The 14565-nt window shown below is 38.4% G+C and overlaps 1 protein-coding gene across 1 annotated transcript in view; it reads right to left on the bottom strand.

Moving 5' to 3' along the window:
* Window positions 1-10188, bottom strand: part of MRPL32 (mitochondrial ribosomal protein L32) — a 29896-nt gene extending 19708 nt beyond the window's left edge. The window contains exon 1 of the mRNA XM_044064817.1: window positions 9815-10188. Within this exon, the coding sequence (XP_043920752.1) occupies window positions 9815-9917 (103 nt within the window). The 5' untranslated portion in view covers window positions 9918-10188. The remainder of the gene's footprint in view (window positions 1-9814) is intronic.
* Between the last annotated feature and the right edge of the window lie 4377 nt (window positions 10189-14565).

Raw genomic sequence — 14565 nt, 5'->3', positions numbered from 1 at the left:
TAAGTACTTCTCTATGATCTCTGAACTCTTGACTAACACTGTGTAGTAAAACGTACTGTCTTGTGTTTTGACTATTTGTTATTAAATATTTTTAAACCCTTTCAACTGTGTCTGTTTTTGTAGAGATCATTTAAGCTCTTTAAAGTACTTGGATGCCTTTGGTAAAATTGTACAAAGCCACTCCAATAGCTTTAGGCTTGGGCTATACTACCAATTGGATAATATTGCACAGTAATAATTGGACACCCTTTTAAGGTCCTTTGAGTTTATGATAAATATTAGTGGGTGGTGGCAGCTGGTACTATTGTATAGTCTGGGAAAAGAGGGCACAGCTGGAGAACCTGTGCCAGCCTTCCCCAGGAGTGTCTGTGTGGTTATATACTCTTCTCAAAGTGGTGTATGTGTGTAATATTAGTGGGTGGTGGCAGCTGGTACTATTGTATAGTCTGGGAAAAGAGGGCACAGCTGGAGAACCTGTGCCAGCCTTCCCCAGGAGTGTCTGTGTGGTTATATACTCTTCTCAAAGTGGTGTATGTGTGTGTGTGTGTGTGTGTGTGTGTGTGTGTGTGTGTGTGTGTGTGTGTGTGTGTGTGTGTGTCTCAGCTACTTGGGCAGGGACATGAAGCACTGGTTGGTGCTGGAGGTTTTAGCTTGCCAACTAGGCTGAGATCCGGACCCTATAGCTGTGCCAGTGGGGAGTCTTATTGGGGACCTGGAAAGGTAAGGCAGCGACCAGCCCTGGACTGACTGTGATCTCTGTGTGCTCTTAAGGGAAATTGCACTTTACTGTGCGTATTTGTTATCCTTTCCTCCTATATGAGACGCCCCTCACTGGTGTTAGTGATGAGGATTGGGGCTCCTTGACTGTTGGGCCAGGGTGTCACATGGTGAAAAGCACTTTGAGGCTGGCTTGTACCACTAACTTACATTCTTGCTAAAATAATTTTAAACAGAAAGTCATTAATTTCAGGGTACATGATGGCATTTAATTCTAGTTGTCAAATTAACTAAATCAATTGTTAAAGCAGCATTTACTTTTTATGACAGTATATATATATATATATATATATATATATATATATATATATATATATATATATATATATAAAAAGACATTTTCTGTTTATTTTTGGTGGAGTAAAAATGCACTCTAATATTCTCACTTATTCCTTTGTCTTCTTCTGAGAGTAGGTGATGTACACAAGCCCAAAGATTAACCAGTATCAGTAGATACTCCAATAATTTCCCTGTAATTACTTACAGGTGTACAAGGTCCTTCTCTAGAGTACCTATGATATTGGCTGCTGCCAAACTTGGCAGTCTCCAGGCCTCATGGCTGACCTTTCACTTTCTATCAATGTTTTGGTGTTACTGTCTATTTATAACCACATGTCCATCCCTCATCACTTTAAATCAGGTGAATCTTTCCCTTCAAAATATTCTATCTTTCCCTTCAAAATATTCTAAATTCCCTTGTATAAAAAAGGAAATTATCTGAGCAATGTTCCAAAGACTAACAGTCTGCTGCTCTGCTTCTACCGGAGATAACCAGGCTGTAAAAGACTGAGGCATAATTGGTACTTTTCAAACCACTCGCTTCTTAAGATACCTTACAAAACCATCACACGCAAGGAGTAGTCCCCACCACTAAGATCGCCAAAAATTCTGGCTCACAGCTAAAAAGAATGCCAAACAAATAAAAAAGCCAAGAGCCCAACCGTTTAAAAGCACTGAAGGCATTATTTAACATTACAAAACACAGCAAAGCTTTCAAATCAAGATTCTTTATTCAGCATAGAACAAGAATCTTGAGTTGAAAGCTTGGCTGGTTTTTTTTTTGTCATATTAAACTTTACTTTTTTTGTCAGATTAAATAAGAACTTCAGTTTTTTTTTTTTTTTTTAAAGAGCTGGACTCTTTGGCTTTTTTTATTTTTTAGATTGTTTATATTTTGCTTCTTGATTCATTTAGCTGCTTACTGAAGTTACTTTTCATCATTTAAAAAAAACACCATCAGGAATAGATTTAAACAACCTTACAGCTTATTTCAGTATGTTCTGTTTAATGTAACACACACTTTTTGGAGGTGACAATATACTCTACATCTCCTTACACATTTTCTCTCTGCTTGCACCCCTTCTACTGTCATTTCCTCCTTGATAAAATCTGAAGGCTAAACTGAAATAGTCCCCCTCAAAGCTAGTACCATCCTGCTCAATAATTCTACCACATACATTATATATACATTCACTTCAAAGCCAATCTGCTATTCCAGCTCGAGGGCCTGAAGACATTCAAATGCACCCCACTCTTTGATGACCCAGTTAAGGCCACTGCATGACTTTTACATTCATATAAAACAAAATATGTAAAAGATGCTGTTCCACTATGGCATATCTACAATGGGAAATTCAAAAATAAGTCCCTATACCGGAATAAGCATATTCTGTAGTAAAAAAGGAAAGACCTATCCGCTTCACAAAAGAAACAAGCACACCATTAGAGTCAGGATATGAACTGAAAGTAACCTCCTACTCCAAGGTTAATCATATGGCCTTTTTAACTAGAAAGGGAGAGAGCGCGCGAAAAATTAAAGTTCAAAGCTAAACTGAGCTCCAATTGAAAAGTACACCCCCTTTTGAGCATGAAGGCATAGCCAACACCCTAGCCGAACTGAGTCTCTAATTTCATCCCTTCCACCCACCTTGTATTCCCCCCTCAACTCACTAGCTTGTATTCCCCCCTCAACTCACTAGAAGTCCCATCCCCTAAAATCAGTATGGAGCAGATCTGAGAAAAACACACACAACACTACTACAACAGCCAGTGTGGTCACACAACAGGCTGTTAGTTAGCATACAGTACAAAGCACAACATTGTTAAACCCATACTAAAAGCTTTTCAACCACAGTCACTGGACACATAGCTCTCAATTGTCCAGATTTTGACTCATTTTGTCCCATTTCTTAAGTGTAGTTTTCTGCCAAATCACTGGGAAATCATTGAGGAGTGAAGTCAGCAAACAATGGCAGACATTAATTTTCTTTCATACTACATACCCTTCAGAAAATTCATGCTAATGCAATACCTGTTTTCCATCAACTTTCTAAGTTTGTAAGAGCAATATTTAAAAAAGTGTCCCTATTTTTAGGCCTTTGCCCCCCATTGTTTGTAGCTTTGTCCAGATTTCTTGCTCTAAGAGGTTGAGAGGTATGACTGCACCTCTACAGAATGAGCGCCATGGTGCACTATACAAGGGTGGCTCCATCATAGACCCTGTCAACTATCATCATACCAGCCTTATCAGTATCACTTTTAAAATTACAGAATAAAACTGGTGAACTACATTTTCCCTACTAAAATCGGAATAATCTGCTACCAAAAGAGCTACGAGATTTCATCTGAAAAGGTAAAATACCTAGGGTGGATTGGGAAAAGTTAATTCTCCCGGTGGAACAGGAAGGTGGGGGAGGTTGGAACTCTCAGTCTTACAAGGCCACTAAAGGGAAACAAATGAGATCAGAACAATGCATTTCAAAATGGAAGCAAATGACGCTGACACAAGGCAATTATACCTAACCTTTTTGGTTGTATCACAAAATCGTACTAAAGAGAGAGAGACATATTATATACATAATTACACACGGACATGATGGGGGGGGGGTAATGCACTGGAGTAACATGACAAAGGTTTAAGTTACATCACCAAAAGGATAAAGGGACTCAAACATAGGTCATACGATGCCCGACTGAAGAAACTCCAGCTCTATTCAGTCACATACCATCTGCTCAGAGGTGATATGTGCCTGACATACAAGGCCATGTCCAACCCGGAATTAACAGACATGCTCCACCTCAAAAAATCCAAATCCACCAGAGCCACGAGAGCAAGAGACTTAAACCTCAACACGGATATAAATAGGACGTGCTGGAGGGACAGATTCATCACCCAGAGACTCCCTACACTATGGAACAGAATCCCAGTCTATGTGAGGCAGAGATCTTGACGAGTGGATGGGAGATTGTAGGTTTACCCCGGGAATCATCTCTGTGTCACTGCTGGACAGAGGCACAGCAAACTAATGGGTATAGTATTCTCATCCTAAGGGGTGGTGAAAGCCACACACACTAGGCTTATAAATGCCCTAGGGCAGATAGCCTAGTATGAACCTATGAACCTAAGAGGCAGACTTTACATCACACTAGGAGTTGGTACCTAAAATGAAGAGCATGGAAAGACAAAGGAATCTCTCAATGTTAGAGTCACAGCTGGTTCAGAGCTGGTAAAAGTACTAACATTATGACATCAAAGGCAAAATCCAACAGGTTAATAAGCAAGTTCTACACTGCTCCACAGTAATTCCAGACATCAAGATGAAAGGCTAAAGAAAGACTGGGAGAGAAAACTCAAACAATACACAAGTAAAACACTGGTGAGAGATTTGTCATGCTCCATGGTATGTTACGTCCAGAAATGTTCATAATTTTGCTTGGAGATGTTTTCTCAGATATTTTTATACCCCTGATAAAAAAAAACCACACTGGGTTTATCCTCAAGTAGATTAAAGTTGCTGTAGACGCAGCTCACACAAAGGACAACTGGAAGCGTATCTTTTGGAGATGCCTAAAATGATCACAATTTAAAACACATTTATAGGGTATGCCAAGAAAGCTAGCAGATGACACATATATTAACTCAGAAATATGCTATTTGTGTGTTGGGTGATCAATAAATGTGTTAAAAACACCTACTAACTTATCTTCTGAATCTAATTATTAATTCAGATACAAGCGATCTTACATTTATATAAAAGTAATCGAACCATATCAACAAGTTCACATTTACAAACATTAATGTATGTGATGTATAATGTTTGTAAATGTTAACTCGTTAATACGGTTTTATTACTTTTATATAAATGCAAGAATTGAGGTTCAACAGAAGGTAGGAACAAAATAAGTTACGTAATATTGCTTAAGTCGGTGATGTATATCCAATATTCTAGGCAACATCACATAAATTATTCAGTTCCTGCCAACACATTAGTCTTCCAAAACATTTTTCTGGATGTATTGTTTCCACAGCTTTCATTTTTCAATGCAATTTACTCTTTTCTAAAGATCGTGCTTCCTCTTCTTTTATATCTGTTACGATACAGTCACTACTTCAAGCATAGCTGGTTAGGTTTTGGATTCCCATTTCCTAGTAATTGCCTTATTTGGCAGCCACCAGAATTAAGTTAACAAAGCCTTACTATGTCTAACAATTCAGATCCTGTATCACAACTCAAAATAACTTCCATAGCTACACTCATTTGCTCACCCAGTATTCTTGTCAAGAGTACTCTACAGGGAATTTTTAAAGTCTGACAGTGCAATACACTCCCACGACATGTTCCCCAGTTGCATCTTTCTTTCCCATCATACCTCCAGCATGTGCCATTTACTGGAGGAAAAATTATTCGGTGTCTGCTTGGGGTATAAAAGTATCTATGCAAGTACTTCCAGACAAAAATTATAAATCTTCTAGATTTTGTTATGCATTTGAGAGCCATACATATGTCCTCCCATTGTTTCTTTGTGAACTACATATCCAGTCTCTCTTCCAAATCTGTTCTGACCTCCTCTGACCTTATTATGCCCCAATAACGATCCCTTTTTAACAGCAGCTTCTGTTTTAGATTTCTATACTACCATATCAACATCAGCAACTGGCATGGTAGACAACTAACCAAACATATACCCAGTTTCTAGAATAGGCTTTCTTACCCATCAGGTAGAGCACTTCCATAGCAACCTTTGAACTCACACAATGACTGAATGAATTATTTCAAGCATTCACCAGGGATATGTGGGGAAAGTCTGCTTAATGGGAGACACTACTGCTTTCCTACTGTACTGGGCAATGTAGGTGAGCATCTTGATAGTCTCCCTTGACTCTGCAAACTGAATACTGCACAGTAGGGTATGCACTATTTTCTAAATAAACTGTCATAACAGTGCAACTACAAAATACTGTAGCAACATAAAAAACTCAGCATTTCCAGTGACAAAAAAAGGAGAATGAGCAAGACAGGGTAATCAGCAACAGACTTTTTAAAACTTTTAGCACTTAAGTGAAGGCTGTAATGAGGATCTAAACAAATGTTTCAAGCTCATGAGACCACTATCCCAACACCTATGAAGTGTATAAAAGGTGTCCAAATAAGTCTAATTATTAAAAAATGGTGTCTTCCTGTGTAAATGGTCTTTGTAGAAATATTAGGCTCCATAAAAATAGAGAGAGACAATTCTATGCTCATTCAGCAAAATATGGTTCTTAGAAATATACCGAATAAAGAAAATTTCAGTCCTACTATTTCTAATGCTCAGAATATTAGCTTTATTTTCTTCCAGGATAACGATAGCCCAGTATACAATTTAAAATAAAAACTACATCTGACTGAATGTGTACTAGAATCCGCTTTCTCTGGACATTTAATTTTACTTCTATTTGCCATTTCCTTCAGCAGTTCTGCTCTAACTCAATTATCTGGAAAAAAAGAGCTGATAAACAAGTCATTTTAAGTCAACTCAAGTTGGTACTTGCTTATTACCCAGCACTTGTGTATTACCCGAATGAAAGCCTGCACAACCAACTTGGAAATCCTGCTACAGAAGCACCACTTAGCTGGCGCCGAACACAAGGAGTACATACTTCTCCAGCATCAACACGCTAGAATTTTGAAAAAATGACAAACTGGTTTAGATAGTCCTCTGTAGGCCTATATTTTTCATAATCCAACGACTTAGCAGAGAGGAAAAAAAAAGGCAAGTGAAGAAAGCGTGGGAGGTAATCTGAAAAAAAGACTGGAAGCCAATGATGAAACGTTTCATTCAAGAAGAGTAACAACTAGAGAAGACAGAGAAAACCTTTCATAATGAAAGGGTCATTGGAGGACACTGAAAAAGCCACAAAACTACCCACATGTCAAACAAATTATGGTAAAGCAAGAATCCAAACCAACTTAAAAGCAATAAATAAAGCAGGCAGGAACAGCAACAACTAAACACATACTGTACTTTTCTACTCAGTATTTCATCACCTAATTGTGATTTGTAAGTTGCACTTCCCTGTAAAAATGAAAAGCACATTAAATAAACCAAAAGTATGCAGTCATGTCAGAAAGATGGGTAAAAGTGACTTTTTTCCTGTACATATGCAGTAACTGGACTGAAAAAGTTGTCAAAGTGGTTTGTACATATAAAGTAACTTAAACAAGTTGAAGTGGCTTGTGTGAAGCCCACCACTGCTACCAATATGTGTCGTCCCCACGCTAGGCCAGTAATCGAGGAGCATGAATCCTCACCACTGACACTGGAGAGAGGGGCGTGCACTTGGAACACAAATGGATACACTCAGTATTTCCAGATGCAGACCTCTCTACATCAAGTACAATTTCCCTTATGAGCACACAGGGAGCACACTCAGGCCAGGGCCTGGATGTCGCTATATCTGCCTCCCTCTAGATCCCCGATAAGACTCCCCGCTGGTACAGCTGTAGGGTTAGGTCCTCAGCAGAGTGTCCAAGCAAAGCCTTCCAGCACCCTCTCTGTGAACCCAGTGCTTCATGTCTGCGCCCCAAGGTGCTGACACACACACTCTAAGATTTAATTTAGACACACACACACACACACACACCTGGGAAAGGTTGGCACAGATTACCCCCCTCTACCAACTTTGCCCATGCTATAAGGTAGTGATCACTGTCACCAGTTAGTTATTACAAGTCTCTTAAAAGGGTATCCAATTATACTGCACAAAATTAAACACTAAAACAAATGTTAGCAGTTCATCAGTAGGGCTTGGCCTTCTGGAGTGGCTACACAGTGTCACCAAACAAACACAAGCAGTTTCAAAGGTTAAGTACTTTCTACAAGGATCAGCCACAATAAAAATTTTAAATATATTTAATAATAAAAAAGCATAAAATAATTAATACGTATTCACAATAAACCCGAGTTCAGATCACAGGAAATATTGAAAAAACACTTATGGTCAGACTCTCACAAATAAAAACAATATCTAAATTAATCTTCCCTATATTCCTGACTAAGTTTAATAAAATTACTGTTCCCTAGTTAAGTTACTTACTACTCCAAGGCAAGACGCTGTGGGTGAAGGTCTTTCTAGTCAGGATTCCTAAACAGAATACTCAATATGGTTGAGATTTTAAATCTAATATATAATTTCCAAGAGGGATGGCAGAATGACCTCATCGGGTCACATGACTCTGGGTTCACACAGTATTACCCTATGAAGCTGAGACAGGAAGTTAGCAAAGGCAGCCACAATACACATCCAAATGTTTATGGTAATGCTTGGGGCCTCCCCACTTTTCACTGAGCTAATGGACAAAAGCTCTTCCCAGACCCAGCAACTTTGGTCCTATTCAGCACTATGGGATGCCTTTTAATGATTTAACAGCTCATTTACATTTCCCTTATTTTTCTTACAGTTAACCTCTGCTCTAACAGTATTCTCTATTACAACATACACATTTAATTCAGCTACAAAAATACATGTACATTTCTCTTCATTTCAGCAGGGTGCATTATTGACAGATTTCAACACAAGCAAATGTCACAAATACATTTTCAACACAAGCTTCTGTACAAAATCAGTTTGGTATACAAATGATGTACAGTTCTATTATATTTATAGCACAAACATCTTGTATAAATCAATTTGATATTCAAAGGACGTATCATTATTTACAAAACTCCAGCTAGCTATACTGGCACTTGCCCATATCATCACAGCTTGTAAAAGTGTTGCATAGCTTTTCAGTTTCCTGGGCTTTTTTTTCTTTTTCCCCTACCTATTAGAAGTACCTTAAGTCTTGATGCTGCGGCAAGCAATACATACACAGCCATACAAATAAATGCACACATTTTTGGAGTACACAAACAATATAACACAGCTTTATAACAAGGTTACTACCACTTGCAAAGAAAATATGAGAAGTTAGCATAGCTGTTCTTCAAACCAGGAAAATACAGTCCTGTGACCCAGGAGACCTAGGTTTGAGAAACATCAGTCTCCAGAAGAATCATTTGGGCATGTGAGGGAACACAGTGTGAACAAGCTTACAGCAAAGTGAACAGCTTGCCCAAATCAGAAGGAAGATATGCTTCCTGCCCACATAGATATGGTGACCACGAGTGGAAGCCAAAAGGCTCAAACTCAGACAGATGAAAGTGTGTGCATGGGGGTGGCAGCAAAGCATGTGCAACAGAGGGGGTGCAGACAGAAGCAGCTGCACACCACACAAGCCACAATGCATCTCACGTGCAGCAGAAATAAATGTTTGCCCTATTTCCAAAATTGCAATGTACCAAAAACAGCCTCAAATCCTCATTTCCTTGTTATGGAGATGCTGATAGGGAACAGAACTAAAAAGATAAGCGGTACTGGAAAACATATGAAATAAAATGAACTTCACATAAGGTCAAATACCAATTATGCACGCCATAAAAATATTAATAACGGAAAATGATAATTACAGGTACCCATTTTCCAAGTACTAGTTGGTGATTCCACTCTCTAACCCTTCAAACGAGAGGATCTGTGACATTTGACTCCAAATTTAAGTTTATATCCCAAGTGACCCAAGTATGCATTTCTTAAATCTGGTCGATTACCTCTTAAAAATTCTGAACAGTTTACAGTTAGCAACCATTCATGCAAAAGGCATGTCCTCTTGCTGTTAAGTGCATCATCTATTTACAACATCAATGCACAATATGAATAAAATACAATCCGTTCACCTACCCCAGTACCTTGGAACCCCCAAAGCCGAGAGCATCCACGACTCAAAATTAACTAAAGACGTCCTTAATCCATGTAACAACTGTAAAGTTCCTCTTAGCCACATTTTTCTCCGTTTACCCTTGCAGCATATCCACGCGGATGACTTCTTCCGGTGTTACATAAAAGCACCGACTACTGACTCCCTTAAAACCTTTTAGTTTTCATTTAAAACATTACACCGTACTCATTACAAATACAAGAAAACAAACTGCTTGTTAAACACTTAATAGGTTTGGAAAAAACAACATTTGGTTCAAATAATTTAGGTATACTACAAATCCCAACATGCAGTATAATATGTCGCCCTTCTACCCCGTTAACAATGCACAATACGGGTTGACCAGTGACTACACTTACCCAGAAGCACATTTTTAACCAATCAGACCATTAGGAAATTGGTTCTTAAGAAAGTGACTGGTTGCTTTCCATACCGAACGTAAGACAGCGAATTGGTTATTGTGAACCCTTGTATCCCACCCCCACGCGTACAGCAGCAAACCCCGCCCATAACTATACAGTTGTTGACGTCTATGAATACTAACAATGTTTCATGCGAATTTCTTCTTTAACCTTAACGAGTTAACGTTAACATTCAAATAAAGGCGGTGAAACCACAAGCGGTTACTAAGTAACAATATAAACTGCAAAAAAATACTTGATAATTGAGATGAGAAAAGTTAATATACAGTGGGTACAGTTAAATGCATACAATAATAGCCGTAAACTTTTTGAGATGCTAAAATGTGATTGGAGAATTATTATAAGCCTTGTACAACAGCGATATGTGAGGCATTTAAGGGTTTCCTTTCTTTGTTAAGCTTATGTTATATTCGTATTAGAGGATAGTGTAGTAGCTTTGCTTATAAAGTAAGTCATTGCATAGACCGGTGTTTGCTGCGGCTACAAAAAGGACACTGTATCTTGGGTGTAACTGTATCTACATATTTGAAGTTTATAATTGCAGCTCCAAAATATTCTTTTCATTTCCATGTAAATTGCCTGATCTTATTGCATACCATAGATCTTAAACAATTTGGGACAGTTCTCAACGAAATCGGGGACAAATCCAGAAGTAATTAGGACAACCATGGACATTTTTTTAAATATTAGTACTATTAACACGAAACACCGACAGAAAAAGAGCATGTGAATTAATATACATTTTCTGAAGTAAAAGAAGTCTGTAACTCAAGTTATTGTCATTATGTATTAATTGCAGTGGCGGCTGGTGACTTAAAATCAAAGGAGGGGCTGCAGGAGACAGCTGAATGGATGGGGTCAATGGGAAGGGGTGCGGCCAACTAGAAAGGGGAGGAGCTATGCTCAAATCCACAAAAACTAACTTTAATAAGCTGCCCTGGGTGCCAAACTGTCATTATGAGAGTCCAATCAAGACAACATGAAGTGTAGAAGAATAAAAATATTTCAATGCATTGGCTGCATGACAGCTTACTTAATATCTAGATGGAAACAAAAAGGTTGTGAGGCATGAAAAAATAAATTACTTTTTAAATACATTACTGGAATGCCAGTCAAAATCAAGTATAAGAAAAACAAGCAGCACTCAACTCAAACCACTTCTCTTTGCACTGTAGTTCTAATTATAATTTATATTCAGCTTTATTAAAGTACCAACTACCAAGTAACACACTGAAAGTAGAAATCTCTGTGATGCCCCCACTTGTAATAATGTTTCTTATCCAAAAAAGGACCTGCTGCCTGACAACTATCTTCTTGTTTCATGGGGAAAACATGATCAAAGTAAAAAATGAAAAGCAAACAAGAAGCAAGCTCAAGATACATTGCTTAAAGGATCACTGTACAGGTTATGGACCACACGATTGGCATTCTGTTTAGTTTACGGGTAAAGCCTGCAGAGATGACTGGACGTCTCCAACGAGTGTAATGAGCTTCTTAAAGTAATGTAATCCTGTCCTTTATTATAAACACTGTCATATGCATTTCAATACCCAAGGCTTATACATTATCCAGTTAAGTATTCTCTGCATGGCAACAACAGAAAGGCTTTCAATGTTGGCAATTCTTTAACAGTATGCTTATTAAAGCTTACTTGCATCTTACAATCTCAGACAAGCTTACCTGATGGTCATTAAAGCATTGCTACTTAAACGCAGAGCAATAGGCACTTTTTTTTTTTCAAAACAGCAACAGGCACTTTGAGTAATAAGCATAAATCAACAGTACAAAAATATGACAAACCAGACCATTCTGCAAAATCAAGAACAGATGAAAAGCCACTGTAGTACTCGTGTCTACCTTGGATGGGGGGATACTCTGCACATTTATACTGCATAACTATTCCTTGCCTTGCTTGGACACATCCAGAGTCACTACATGGGGGAGTGGGGTGCAACAAGTATGTCACAATTTGAAATGTCTCTGGCTGACTGTGATAGCCCTGACACATTTGTCATACCTCTATCTGGACAAAGCCATACATAGAAGTGGGACAAAGGCCCAAAAATAAGGACAATTTTTAAATATTCCTCTTATAAACTTAGAAAGATAATAGGGGTGTCCATGCATCACAAGATGTGTGTGCGCACACACACACACACACACACACACACACACACACACACACACACACACACAAACACTTGCTGCATGCATACCTATGGGCAATTTGAGGGACTTGTAACTTAATAGAGCACATCACTGAGCTATGAAAAGAAAACAGAGCATTCTGCAAAAACCCACACATAAACATACAGGATGTGGTACATTTCACAATGACAGCACCCCAGATGAGGGCCAAACTAGCACTCCAGATACTGTGTCATAGCAATTCTAACCACTGTGACATCCAGGATACAATCAGGTGTGTGTTAACCTGTTATGTTAATCCAGTAAGAGAGCAAAAAAGACCTGTACTGCGGTGGTGGTGCTGCGGTAGCATTGTCGACTCACAGCCAGACATTGTCCTGTTCAATTCTCAGCTAAAGTGTCTTCTCTGTGAAGACATGCGTAAAGGGGTGTTGAAGGTTGTACGTCAGGGCTGGCAACTCGGCCTGTAAAAATCTTCTGCCAATCATTAGCGGACCGGAGTTCCGCTGTGGCAACTCCTAACCGGGAAAAGCCGAAAGACACAACAACAACCCAGGATAATAAAATCAATAAAAGTACTTCTTCTAGAAGACAAGTCCCCTTCTATAGCCACATACACTTACTGCCTTCACTTAAAACACAGACAAAGAAAGCTGTAAGTTTCAGTGTCAACGTTTTGCCACCAACACATACACAAACACACAAACTGACAAAGCCAAATTAAACTTTTTTGTTCATGGAATTTCCTGTCTGCAGTATGAAATGAAGTCTCTTAATATGTTCTGTTTCTAGACAAAGTATATTGCTTGACACAATTCAGGTTGCTTTGTATGAGAATCATGATGTGAGGAATAATACACTCTGTACACAACAGTACAATACCACTTCTCTACAACAAGTTAACAAGTGGGGTGAGTAAGATACAATGTGATTGACTCTCTTCTTGGTTATTGTGACTTCCTAAAAAAATAATAAAAATTAAAGTAGAGAAGAGAAGAGCACTTATATATGTTAAAAAGTGTTAGTCCTCTCATATTACTGATGTCAAAGATGCCCAGAATCTAATCAGGATATAAATATATTCTGGCTGAGAACAGCTGACTTAGAACAGCTAACTTAAATCTTTGCCTGTGAAACAAACAAACAAAAAAAATTTAATTGTATTTAAAACAACATCACATGCAGGGCACAGAATTCTAAGCTCAACTACATTTCAAGCACGCAGCCAAATTTAATTCTTCTCTCAGGTACAACAAGTTATCATTGCTTAAGGCTCTGTACTTGTTACCTAGCAACCTGTGTAGAGCACAGCAGCTCCCAAGAATGCACCATGCAGAAATGTAACACAATGAGAACAGTATGTAAACCTGCTACCCAAAGGCACAATGTACTCATCACACAGCAAATAGTTAAATATCATACAGACCATAAAATGAATGGATATGCAAAACAAAAAAGACCACTGAGGTCCAACAGTAAGACAAGAAAACTCAGCGGTGGTGGTGCTTCAAGTTGTGGACTTTATACATTTCTAAATCACTGTGCTGTATTGTTTTTCTTCATTTGCATACACACACACACACACACACACACACACACACACACACACACACACACCCTCATTTTAATAATTTTGCTCATTACCACGTCATTATAAATCAATAATCATACAGTGCAGGCAGCTATGCTGCTCGGCCTCCAGTACTCATGCCAAGCCCATCACTGAATCGCACACACCCTGTGCGTGGCTAGTTGTCGTAATTATTTTTCTACTGCAATGAATTGAATGTTTCTCAATCCGAGGGTACCATTATTAGCATTATGAGCTGATTGCGCTTAATGCATTTTATCTGCCACTGATATTATAACTGTAAATAAAGCTCTGCCCTTGTACATAAAATTGGCTTGGTTATTTCTAGAGGAAGCAGGCAATGGGACAAGCTTTGTTTGTAAGTAACCATTGTTTTAGGCCTACATGACCACTATCTGAGCTTTATAAGCTGGAACTAATGCACTATGAAAATAGTCTTGAGGCATTTAATTTAGTCTAAAATTTCCATAGTGATAGGATTTTTAACAGCTGTGGAATGAGTCGACATTTATAAATAAAAGTAAACTGGACAATAGTTAGACTTACCAAAACT

Source organism: Protopterus annectens, chromosome 3.part0 (genome assembly GCF_019279795.1).
Source record: "Protopterus annectens isolate FY-2018-M chromosome 3.part0, PAN1.0, whole genome shotgun sequence".
Classification (NCBI taxonomy): domain Eukaryota; kingdom Metazoa; phylum Chordata; order Ceratodontiformes; family Protopteridae; genus Protopterus; species Protopterus annectens.
Note: the sequence above shows the minus strand (reverse complement) of the source record. Positions and strands in the feature narration are given on the sequence as shown.